This window comes from Entelurus aequoreus, linkage group LG27, assembly GCF_033978785.1.
Source record: "Entelurus aequoreus isolate RoL-2023_Sb linkage group LG27, RoL_Eaeq_v1.1, whole genome shotgun sequence".
Classification (NCBI taxonomy): Eukaryota; Metazoa; Chordata; class Actinopteri; order Syngnathiformes; family Syngnathidae; genus Entelurus; species Entelurus aequoreus.
In genome coordinates this window covers 18,044,700-18,057,847 of record NC_084757.1, presented here as the reverse complement: position 1 = coordinate 18,057,847, position 13,148 = coordinate 18,044,700, and the positions used below count along the sequence as shown (strand labels likewise).

At 39.5% G+C, this 13,148-nt stretch overlaps 1 protein-coding gene across 15 annotated transcripts in view; it reads right to left on the bottom strand.

Annotated features, from left to right (window-relative positions):
- ncanb (neurocan b) overlaps positions 1-13,148 on the bottom strand; it is a 567,283-nt gene that overhangs the window by 217,681 nt on the left and 336,454 nt on the right. For 14 of the 15 annotated variants that reach the window (XM_062039081.1, XM_062039087.1, XM_062039082.1 and 11 more), the window contains one exon: positions 1,345-2,538. In XM_062039081.1, coding sequence (XP_061895065.1) covers positions 1,345-2,538 — 1,194 coding nt within the window. Of the gene's footprint in view, positions 1-426; positions 1,184-1,344; positions 2,539-13,148 lie in introns of those variants that run through there. The other variant, XM_062039090.1, reaches the window with a different exon arrangement.

The window sequence follows — 13,148 nt, the reverse complement described above, 5'->3', positions numbered from 1 at the left end:
CCAATTAAAAACACATTGTGGCTGAATATTACATTGATGATGCCCTGAGAAATTATTTTAATTTTCTCTGCGCCTTTCTGCCACGGTGGTGTGCCCATTAGCTATCAGGAGAAATCAATGGGAACACGCCGTGACAAAACAAGTGTGCATGGATGCGGCCGTGTTTGTCGGCGGGGCCTCAACAAAAGAGAGGCAATGGGAAAAAAAAAACAATTACAAAAAGCAAAGAGAGTGCAGTGACAGTCAATTATGAGTTCCATCGCATGGAAGATTGTGTCGACATTGATTTGCTGGGGCTAAGGATCTTTGTCTCTTCCCCCACAGTTCACCTAATTGCACTCACGCCGACCCACTAATTACTCCACTAAGACCTAGTAGGTCTCACCTCACTGCGCTGAACTCCCATATTGTCTGGAGTGGGGATAAAGGAAGGACAAGTTACATTTAGAATGTGTGATTTATGTCGAAGCCGGGAAAACTGCCAGAGAAAGGAGACACACTTTAAAGTTTCCTATTGGTTTGTGGTTGGTAGCAGTTTTGGTTCTGTCCGAGGTTAGGATTTAGGTTTTCCTTTGCCACTGTTGCCTAACTAAAAGGTTGACCTGAATATAAGACAACCCTGAATATAAGACAACCACTCTTATTTTTCAAGACCTGCTTATTATCCATTGCAGTAAAATAACAACTGGTATTCATCGCTAATACATTTGTTTCGATTCTTTGATGACTGCTTCACCAGTATCCTACAACTAGCACCATACTCCTCTTCTGTTGTTTGTCACTTGTGTTTGTAAGTCACAGGGAAAAAAAGCCCTGACTTGCTTGAGGGAGACGTTTGTTGCCACCTGTTTACTTGTTATAAAATATCTAAAGGGCAAATGTCTTTTACAGACTTTTATATTGTATACATTATTTGTCCAAATAGACATGTACTCAAGAAACAATGTAACACCCAAAGACTGAATTGACTAACCTGGAACCAAACCAGGGATCTTTTTGCTGTAAGGCATCAGTATTAGCCACTCATCTACCATTGTGCTCACAAGGGGACATTTTTTTCTATGTAGTGTTTTTCTGCACTAGCAAATGAAAAAAAAAAAGTACTACCCTGAAATTGGCAGTCTGGGTGTGGACCCCCTCTCAGCCTAGGTCAGTTGGAATAAGCTCCAGTTTACCTGCTGTTCTAAACATGATAAACATTAGAAAATAAATGAATACATCAGAATCATCACCTTCATGTTGCCTCAGAAAAGCAACAACACAACTGTTTGTGATTCCCACTGAGCAGCATACAATCAAACTAATCACCACAGATTAGATAATGACGACAGCAAGTGAACATACCTGATGAGATGAGCCCAAAAGCCCAGTTGGGGACGAGGATGCCGAAAGGGTTTCTTGCTCCTTTGCTGTCTGTCACCACTGAAGTCTTGTGTTCCTCAGACTTTGGACTCAAGCCTTTGGAAGGTGTCCATTGACTGCCAAAAACAAAGGATTCAGAAACTGCCAACCTGGATTCCATTTCTGTCACAGAATCCTTGAAATTGGACTCAGTGGATGTTAGCTGAATGGTTGGTGATGATACAGTTGAGAAGTTGCCCTCAGCTTCGCTCATTGTCTTCTCCATCCGTAAGATAGAAATGGTCGAGTCCTCTGGTCTACTAGTGGCCTCCGTAGTGGCATGGTTGATCTCTTGGGTGTCTTGGGTTGGTGATGATACAGTTGAGAAGTTACCCTCAGCTTCGCTCGTTGTCTTCTCCATCCATAAGATAGAAATGGTTGAGTCCTCTGGTCTACTAGTGGCTTCCGTAGTGGCATGGTTGATCTCTTGGGTGTCTTGGGTGGTCTCAAGTCCCACTGTGGTGATCTCGGTAGTTGTCAGCACGTCCACCAAAGCTTCGGGTGTGGAAGTGACCACTTTGGCTTCCCCACGGGCGGACTTTCTTCCAGTATCTTTTCTGTTCTTTCTAAAAACAGGTGTGAATCCACCACTCGGGCCATTTTCTCCTTTTCGTAAGGAAGAAGCAGAAGAGAGTTTATCGGTGGGGCGGTGGATATAAAGGATTTCTCCCCTGGCCTCTTCTGCGGTTTCTGTTTTTTGGGGTGACGTGGTTGGTTGTGCCTCAAGCTGCCACTGGGATGAAGCAGCATGTTCAGCCACTGTTCGTAAAGACTGAGTTTCTGGACTGAAACTGACTTTAAGAGCACCAGGAAAACTGGAATCACTGCTTCCCTCAAGTTCCTTTTCCGGTCCAGTTTGGACGGTTGTTTGAGAATCTGCCTCATCTACATCGCCAGAATAGTTATCTACGGTCTCCTGTGCTGAACAGTTGGGTAGGGTCATCACCTCAAGGGGTGCCGATTTCACTTCCACAGCCTCCCAAGTGCGGTCCTTGCCAACATACGCTACATTCGGAGAACCTAGTCTGGCGCGACGTATTGACTTGACAACCCATGACCAACTCTCTTTGGGAGGCCCGGTGGAGTTGGCCCGCTCACTGGAGGTTGATTTGCCATTAGGGGACACCGCAGTGAGCCCTGCGGAGAACAGAGAGTCAGAGTGTTTAATTTGATTGCATTATCGGGGGTTGACTAGGTGTGGGGTGGATTTAATTTCATGGATGTGGAATTGGCAATTAAATCTCAAGACTGGCCTACATGAGCTTCATGGAACGTACAAGGAGCACAGTGCTCTGTATGGGAATTGGAGTTCTCACAGTGTATGGCTCTTTTGTGATTTGTGATAGTGTCTTTAATAGATTAATGCCTATAAATGAACCACACCGAAGACCAAAAGCTGAGGCAAAGGCGTCCAGTTCTGAGATCTTATCGTTGACATCCCTCTCTTATACAGTTGTGCTCATAAGTTTACATACCCTGGAAGAATTTGAGTTTTTCAGAGAATATGAATGATAACACAAAAGCCTTTCTTCCACTCATGGTTAATGGTTGGATGAAGCTATTTATTGGGAAACAACTGTGTTTACTCTTCTTAAAACTAAATGACAAAAGAAAGTACCCAAATGACCCTGATCCAAAATGTACATATCCCAGGGACTTAGACCTGATAACATGCACAAAAGTTGACACAAACAAGTTTGAATGGCTAATCAAGGTTCCCATCCTCTCCTGTGACCTGTTTGTTTGTAATTAGTGTATGTGTATTAAAGGTCAGTGAGTTTCTGGGCTTCTGACAGACCATTGCATCTTACATCAAGTGCTGCGCAGACATTTTTGGATTCTGAGTCATGGGGAAAGCAAAATAATTGTCAAAGAATCTGCGAGAAAAGGTCATTGAACTGCATAAAAGAGGAAAGAGGTATAACAAGGTATCCAAGGAATTGAGAATGTCAATCAGCAGTGTTCAAATGCTGATTAAGAAGTGGAAAATGAGGGATTCTGTTGAAACCAAACCACGGTCAGGTAGACCAGCAAAGATTTCAGCAACAACTGCCAGGAAAATATTTCGAGATGCAAAGAAAAATCTACAAATAACTGAAATACAGGACTCTCTAAAACATGTGCTGTGGCTATTTCAGGATACACAATAAGGAGGCACTTGAAGAAAAATGGTCTGCATGGTCGTGTCGCTAGAAGAAAGCAATTTATACACAAATGTCACAAAGTATCCCGCTTACATTACGTCAAACAAGTCTCAAAGCCTCTGGAACAAAGTAATTTGGAGTGATGAAACCAAAACTGAATGTTTAGGCCACAACCATAAATGCTACATTTGGATAGAACACCATTCCTACTGTGAAACACGAAAGTGGATCATTAATGTTTTGGGGATGTGTGAGCTACAAAGGCACAGGAAACTTGGCCAAAATTGATTGCAAGATGAATGCAGCATAGAAAATTTGCACTTTTCAGCCCGGGCGCTGCACATGGGACGTTTTTGGACATTCCTACATGACAGTGATCCAAAAAACAAAGCCAAGTCAACCTGTCATTGGCAGAACAGTGTGAAGGTTCTGGAGGGACATCTCAATCTCCTGACCTCAATATCATTGAGCCACTCTGGGGAGATTTGAAACATGCATGACAGTGAATTAAACAATTAACTCATATTATGTTCTACATATGATGAATGTTTATATTCATCTTGGAGAAAACAAACCACCAAGTTTAAGTAAACAGTGGTATTAATAAGATAAGACCCCTTAGTTGGACATTTGTATGCGGACTGGAATTAGCTCTCTCACGAGAAGCAATAAAAACAGGCTTCGAAATGCAAAAGTTATAGCTCTATACTGGCGGAGAGATTCCATGTTTATCTTAAACGTCAAACCTACAAGTTATGGTATACATCTGTTGTTTTCACTACACACAAACATCTCCTTCCATGGTCAGGTTGTGCTGTCCTGACTTAGAACACACCCAGACAGAGAAAGAAGGAATATATAACTGATGGTTTGGCTTCCCCAGTGGAGGAGTCCTTAATTTTTTTGACCTAGGTTCCTTTGGGTACTGCAGACCTGTATAATGACGCTCGCTTGTAATAAAGCAACTTTTGGTTGAGTAAAGCGTCTCCAACGACCCTTTTGATCCAGCCACACTGCCGCGACATCCTTCTGTCCGAACGAGGATGATAAGACCAGAAATACACTTCAACAGCTCAGGAACTTACAGGAACTGGAGGATTTTGAACCTACTAAGTGGCCTTGTGGTTAGAGTGTCCGCCCTGAGATCGGTAGGTTGTGAGTTCAAACCCCGGCCGAGTCATACCAAAGACTATACAAATGGGACCCATTACCTCCCTGCTTGGCACTCAGCATCAAGGGTTGGATTTGGGGGTAAAATCACCAAAATGATTACCGGGCGCGGCCACTGCTCCCCTCACCTCCCAGTGGGTGAACAAGGGGATGAGTCAAATGCAGAGGACACATTTCACCACACCTAGTGTGTGTGTGACAATCATTGGTACTTAAACTTAACTTTTTGCCAAGAAGAATGGGTAGCTTTTCCATCTGAAAAAATAAAGAACCTCATCCACAACGACCACTAAAGACTCTAAGCGTCATTGATGTTAAAGGGGACCATGCATGGTATTAACGACTGGGGTACGAAAACTTTTGATCAGGGTCATTTGGGTACTTTACTTTATCAGTTAGTTTTAAAAAGAGTAAACATTTGTGTGCCAATAAATAGCTTCATCAATCAATTAACCATGAGTGGAAACACAGCTTTTGTGTTATCATTCATATTCTCTGAAGAATGGCCAAGAAATCATACATTCTCCCAGGGTATGTTAATTTATGAGCACAACTGTAAATAGTATAGTCCCATAAAACAAAACTGTAAAATCACAAGCAGTGTTTTGACTAAGATTTCACAAGTATAAATACCAAGCAAAGAAACATTAACCATTGTATGATAAAACTAAATACAACTAGAATAAAGTAAAACTACCAATTTTTGAATGAGAGAAGGAACAGAAAAGTGTTTCCAGTGTGATGTGTCGTCTGGCAGCATTTTACTCTGTAGGAAGTGTCGTGGAAAATGTGTATTAGTCTGCTTGAAAAAAAGAAATGGGCATGTAATTGATCAATAATTAATTGTAATAAACATTACCAGGTCACAGTAATTTTCATGGTCTATGACAGGGGTCGGCAACCCAAAATGTTGAAAGAGCCATATTGGAGCAAAAATACAAAAACAAATTTGTCTGGAGCCGCAACAAATTAAAAGCCATATTACATACAAATAGTGTGTCATGAGATATACATAGAATTGAGATGACTTAAAGGAAACTAAATGAGCTCAAATATAGCTACAAATGAGGCATAATGATGCAATATGTACATATAGCTAGCCTAAATAGCATGTTAGCATCGATTAGCTTGCAGTCATGCAGTGACCAAATATGTCTGATTAGCACTCCACACAAGTCAATAACATCAACAAAACTCACCTTTGTGCATTCACGCCCAACGTTAAAAGTGTGGTGGACAAAATGAGACAGAAAAAGAAGTGGCATAAAACACGTCCTAGAAAGTCGGAGAAAGTTATACATGTAACAACTAAGGTGAGTTCAAGGACCGCCAAAATTAGTAGGACAAAACGGCGCTTGCCAAAAACTCGCATGTTTAATACAAACAGTGTGATTTATAACAATTAGGGAGGTTTGTGTCATGTTTGTCCTCCTACAGAAACCATATTAAAACAAAACAAAAAAAATTTTCCCCTCATCTTTTTCCATTTTTCATACATTTTTTAAAAAGTTTCAGAGAGCCACTAGGGCGGCGCTAAAGAGCCGCATGCGGCTCTAGAGCCGCGGGTTGCCGACCCCTGGTCTATGATAATTGTCACACTTTTCTTCACTGGTGCTCTTCTGTGGCGGTGTCGCCACAAAAACGCAGCACAAAGAACGATAAAGAAAGCTACGAACTATTATTCATGCAACAATGAGGATACGACGATGCGTCAAACTCCAAGTTTTGTTTGACTGTTTAGGCACATTTCTCCAGAAAATGTAGTTTGAACACAAAAGTCGATCACTTTTGTTTTTTTGTTTTTTTTTTCCACCTCGAAAAAGGTGAAGCAGCTTGAGAACAAATAAAAAAAAAAACATTTGTAAACCTCAAAAGCTAACTTCGGTTATATTTAAAGACACAATTAATTATTTTTATTTCTTATAGTGAAAGTGTGGACAGAGTTTGCACACTAAAAAATGTTGGGATAAAAAATAACCCAATTTTAACCCAACTACTGGTTCAGAAAATGACACACCCCTTATTTGAGTTAATTTAACTCAACATCGTGGGTAAATTTTTTCAACCCAACTTTTGGGTTGAATTATTTAACCAAACAGTTGAGTTATGATAACTTAATGTTGGGTTATTCCCAACCAAACTATTGGGTTAAATTATTTAACACAAAAGCTGAGTTATGCTCACTACAATGTTGGATTATTACAAACCCAACTATTGGGTTGCACAATTTAGCACTCCTTGACCCAATAGTTGGTTAAAAATTAGAGTCCGATAATATCGGCCGATAAATGCTTTAAAATGTAATATCCGAAATTATCGGTATGTTTTTTTTTTAATTATCTGTATGGTTTTTTTTATTTATTTAAAAAAAATTTTTTTTATTACATCAACATAAAAAACACAAGATACACGTACAATTAGTGCACCAACCCAAAAAATCTCCCTCCCCCATTCACACAAAAGGGTTGTTTCTTTCTGTTATTAATATTGTGGTTCCTACATTATATATCAATATATATCAATACAGTCTGCAAAGGATACAGTCCGTAAGCACACATGATTGTGCTGGTCCACTAATAGTACTAACCTTTAACAGTTAATTTTACTCATTTCCATCTATTACTAAGTTTTTATGTGACGTTTTTTGTATTGTTTTACTTTCTTTTTTATTCAAGAAAATGTCTTTAATTTATTTATCTTATTAACTTTTTTTAAAAGGACCTTATCTTCACCATACCTGGTTGTCCAAATTAGGCATAATAATGTGTTAATTCCACGACTGTATATATCGGTATCGGTTGATATTGGTATCGGTAATTAAGAGTTGGACAATATCGGAATATCGGATATCGGCAAAAAGCCATTATCGGACATCCCTATTAAAAATTATACATTTTACTGCTGGTTTGTCCTACTCATCCCCAAATACTGATCAAAATTATTTGTATTCCCTTAAAATATACTCAAAAGCAAGATATGAGTGACATTTTTCTTACAAGAATTGCCAGGTATGGTCATAGTTGTCACGGCGGGGTCGCATTTTACTGCGTGGATCGTTTTCCCAGGATGCCGATGGGACTCCAGAGGCAATGTGCAGGTAAGGAAATTATTTATTGTCCATAAATCATGCGGGATACAAACAAAAGAGCACCAGCATGCCGATAGCACGGGAAGCTAACAGAATAGCGAACAAGAAAAGCTTAACATTTAAACAGGCAAACAAAAAGGCAAAGCTTAGCTCAGGAATCAAATTAGTAGCCGTCGTAACTGTTGCGTGGAAGCAAATAAGAAAACCCGACTGAATGTGGCAAAAAGCAGGGAATATGTAGCTCTCTGATTGGTGCCCAGGAGCAGGTGAGCATCCCGAACACTAATCAGAGGCAGGTGAAAACAATCTGCAGTCATGGCAACAAAACACAAACCCAGTAACTGAGGGAGTCAAAAACTAAACAAACATGACATATCATGACATTAGTAATCCTAAAAAATATTTCCATGTACATAAGATGTGTGATTGTAAATGTTAATGAGATTAATTCTTAATAAAATTCCCTTCAAGAAGAAAGTACATTTTTAATTTTTAAAAAAGCCTTTCACCCAAAAATGCATTACTCATTGAAAAACAACCCAAAAATGGTTCATAATCATAATCAGAATCAGAAATACTTTATTAATCCCCGAGGGGAAATTAAAATGTTAAACACAACCCCATTCAAGATCAGACAAACATTACAGGGAGACAGAACAGGATCGCTGACGGGTCTGCCAACTTCCGGCGCCCCTTACAAAAAAGGTGAGATACAGGTAAACAATGGGGGGGTGAGAAAAAAAAATTGACCTAAGCCTGGGCCCCTGGAGAGGGGGTCCAGACTGAGGCCAGGGGAAAAAAACAACTCATAGCCATAGCACACATCCCTCTTTCATGTGTGTAAGAGGGAAACATCAAACTTCAAAGAACAGAAAGGACATTAAAGAAATTAAAAGAGCAGAGCTGATGCAACCAGCCTCTTCTACATGCAGCTATGAATGAAAAGTAAAATAAACATATACACTGTGGTGGCCTCTGCGGTGTTCCACGCCATCGTCTGCTGGGGTGGAGGGAGCATGGCCAGAGACCGGAGCAGACCCAACAAAGCAACCAAGAGAGCCGACTCCACTCTCTTCATAGTTTTGAAAACCCAGAAATTAGTTAAAATAATACCCTTATAACCCAAAAAATCAAAATATCCCAGCATGTTTTAGTGTGTGGGGTGAGCAGAAAGGAGGAGCTCGGAGGCCTCAGCCGTATTGTATTCTCTGAGGGATGCTCACACTGTTCTACACTTTGAAAAGCTTTAGAGCAGCAAACACAGAGCTTTACGGTAAAACAATGCACAACTCGGCTCATCTAATAAAGAAAAATACAATACTGCACGCCAGGGATTTAACAATGGAGGCTCAGTAATATAAAATATTGTACTATAGTGAATATAAGCTCACAGGTGCTCTCTGTAGTCCTTAAATGTGCCTTTGTGGAAGATGTAAAACATATTAGCTTCTAACCGGGAGACATTTTTCTTGTATATTCTATCTAAATTCACAAGCTGAAACAGTCTAACTGTTGCCCCCTTGCTGAAATTCACTCTGTGCCTGTTTTTTTTTTCTTTTCCAGCGGAGCGACTCGGATTGAGTAAGTCGTTTCAGCACCGCACAAAGATGGAGGCGCGTGCAGGGAAAGGGTACTAGAAGGATGTATTCAAAGTAATTTCACACCTCTCTGTTTCTCTCCTCTTATCCGCCTCGGATGTTTTCTCCCCAAACATCCTCTTTTGCCATGTGGTTTCTCTCGGAAAGCCCCGGCAAGGCGATAAGCAAATGACTCACTGGGCGACAAGCTCCTGTTTATTGGAACCAAGTGCTCTGTAGTAGCTTATCTGCTTGCGGCCTTATAGCAGACAGTCTTTGGTATCAATAATTAATCCTGTCAGCATGTGTGACTCATGGCTGCTTTGTGTTTATTCAGGCCAGTGGTGTTATAGAGACGGGTTTTTGTTTTTTTTTGCATCATCATCATCATTGCTCAGCTTGCTGAGCTGGGTTATGAAGTGTATAAACGTAAAGAAGCAGCACCACCCCACGCACAACAAATTACCACCAGAGGCAGAACATACACAATTATACCCATGCATGAAATATTAAAATCCAAATGCATTATTCATGAGGTCGACTTTTGCCTAATGCTTAAGTTGAAAGTCTGTGCTTCATTTCCATAGGAGGCAGGCCGACCTAATTGTCCTATGAATAATCCAGAGGCCGCATTTACTAACAAAAAAAAAACACCTTCATGAGGATTAATCATTTGTGCAATAGGCCATGCTGCTGATTCAATTAGATGATCAAACATACACTTATACATAAGTGCTGTGTATTGCATATATTGTACGTACACATTTGAGCAGCTTTTTAGTGTGTTTCTTGACAATAACCAAAGACTGTAAGAAGTTGTATTGTTATAGTTACAAATACAAATATTCACCTACAAAGACACACACCTAGAAAAGTACATACACTATATTGCCAAAAGTATTTGGCCACCCATCCAAATGATCAGAATTATGGTGTGGGGTTATTTTTCAGGAGCTGGGCTTGGCCCCTTAGTTCCAGTGAAAGGAACTTTGAATGCTCCAGGTAGGGATGATGTTTGATAATAAATTATCGAGTTCGAGTCTATTATCGAATCCTCTTATCGAACAGATTCCTTATCGATTCTCTTATCGCGTCCAGATAGGTTGTTGTATATGGAAAAAAACAATATTTGGTTTAACAAAAGCTCACTTTTATTATATAAGAAAAAAATAAAATCTAATAAATAAATAAATATTGACTGTTACCCCCCTAAAAAAAGTATATTAAGTGGGATTTTTCAGAAAAACAAATATATACAGTAACACAAACACAACCTGTCTCTGTGATCACTATAGGTGTATAAATAAAAATATAGTGTTAAATAAAATCAGTCCCTTGGGCACAAAACTGAAAATAATACAGTTCTCCAAAAAGTGCACTTCTGTTGCTATTTGACATAACTGTTTGTTATGATGCTTTGACATTTTTGCACTTTATTTCTTTATTGAAAGAACATTCTATGAAGAGAAAATTTGTTTGCAAATGTGGTTACAATGCTAAAAAATGAAAACTTAAAGCTAAAAAAAAGAAATAAATTTTATTGAGTTAACATTATTTCTTTATAGGGGGGAAGATGTGATGTTATGAGCTAGGGCAGTGGTTCTCAAATGGGGGTACGCGTACCCCTGGGGGTACTTGAAGGTATGCCAAGGGGTACGTGAGATTTTTTTTAAATGTCTGTCAAAAAGAACTGTGAAAAGAAATGCAACAATGCAATATTCAGTGTTGACAGCTAGATTTTTTGTGGACATGTTCCATAAATATTGATGTTAAAGATTTTTTTTTTGTGAAGAAATGTTTAGAATTAAGTTCATGAATTCAGATGGATCTCTATTACAATCCCCAAAGAGGGCACTTTAAGTTGATGATTACTTCTATGTGTAGAAATCTTTATTTATAATTGAATCACTTGTTTATTTTTCAACAAGTTTTTAGTTGTTTGTATATGTTTTTTTCCAAATAGTTCAAGAAAGACCACAACAAATGAGCAATATTTTGCACTGTTATACAATTTAATAAATCAGAAACTGATGACATAGTGCTGTATTTTACTTCTTTATCTCTTTTTTTCCACCAATAATGCTTTGCTCTGATTAGGGGGTACTTGAATTAAAAAAATGCTCACAGGGGGTACATCACTGAAAGAAGGTTGAGAACCACTGAGCTAGGGAATATAACAACTACACTACCCAGCATGCAACGGGAGTGACGAGCATGCGCGGTAGCCCCCGGCAGCTAAGAATGAGGTTATGAGCACGCTGTGAAAGTAAACGTCAAGAACTCAGCCAACACGCCTCGTCTGCATTATTTATAATTACACAGACAACCCATATACAGTGTGATTTTGTTTTGTTTACAAGGAAAGAAAAACAAAAGTTAAAAAAGGGAGATGTCATATATGTTGTATATATATGTATGTGCTGCGGTTGCTTTAAGAACGTTGCGACAGCTGCCGTAAAGGAGGTGCGTTGCTAGCCTGGTTGCTATGTTTCCGGTTGGTCGTAAAAGTGTTCGTCATGTGTTTGTAGTCTGCTCAAATCTCTCAGTAAAGTTATTCATTGGATTATACCTTTTGTTTTGAACTTTATTACACCTTGGAGCGCTTTTTCCGGTCCCTTGTTTTTCCTGCTTTCCCTATCTGCGCCTAATGTCTGAGCTACGTGACATCATTTCTTGTGATGTCCCACAGGGCATTTCTGGTCGGGATGGGATTCGTTCCCAGGGATTCCAATAAAGAACCAACTCTTTTTCTTTACTATAGTGGTCTCGATAAAGGGTACCGGTTCTCAAAAAGGGATTCGAGTCCGAGGACTCGGTTCTTTTCTTATCGAAAAACCGGGAAAACAGGTTTAGAGTATCATCCTTAGCTCCAGGACACCAAAACATTTTTGGACAATTCCATGCTCCCAACCTTGTGGGAACAATTTGGAGTGAGTGTGGTGTGGATTAACTTGACTGGCCTGCACAGAGTCCTGACCTGAACCCGATAGAACACCTTTGGGAGGAATTAGAACGGCGACTGAGAGCCAGGCCTTCTCCACCAAAATCAGTGTGTGACCTCACCGATGTGCTTTTTGGAAGAATGGTGGAAAATTCCTATAAATACACTCCGCAACCTTGTGGACAGCCTTCCCAGAAGAGTTGAAGCTGTAATAGCTGCAAAAGGTGGACCCACATCATATTGAACCCTATTGGTTAGGAATGGGATGGCACTTCAAGTTCATATGTGAATCAAGGCAGGTGGCCAAATACTTTTGGCAATATAGTGTAAGTCCACAAGTACACAGATTATACAAAAACTCTGCAGTTTACTGTGTGCTTTGGTGGTTTGTCAAGAAAATGGTGTTTTGGTGTTGGTTTTTCTATTTCAATTCTTGTGCTGTATTTGGATGATGACAGTCTTACATTCACAAAGTATAAGCAATGTGGTACCTCAACCTAAGCGTTTTTTGATATAAAAGCTGGTTTTATCACCTAATTGTTACAGCATACTTGAAGTTGCAAATAAAAAAAAGTGGGTTACAAGTAGTGTTGGCCCGATACCAATGTTTTGGTACCGGTATCCAAATTATGTGGGTACTTTTCTAAATAAAGGGGAACACAAAAAATGGCATTATTGGTTTTATTTTAACAAAAAAAATATGGTACATTAAACATATGTTTCTTATTGCAAGTTTGTCATTAAATAAAATAGTGAACATACAAGACAACTTGTCTTTTATTAGTAAGTAAGCAAACAAAGGCTCCTAATTTAGCTGCTGACATATG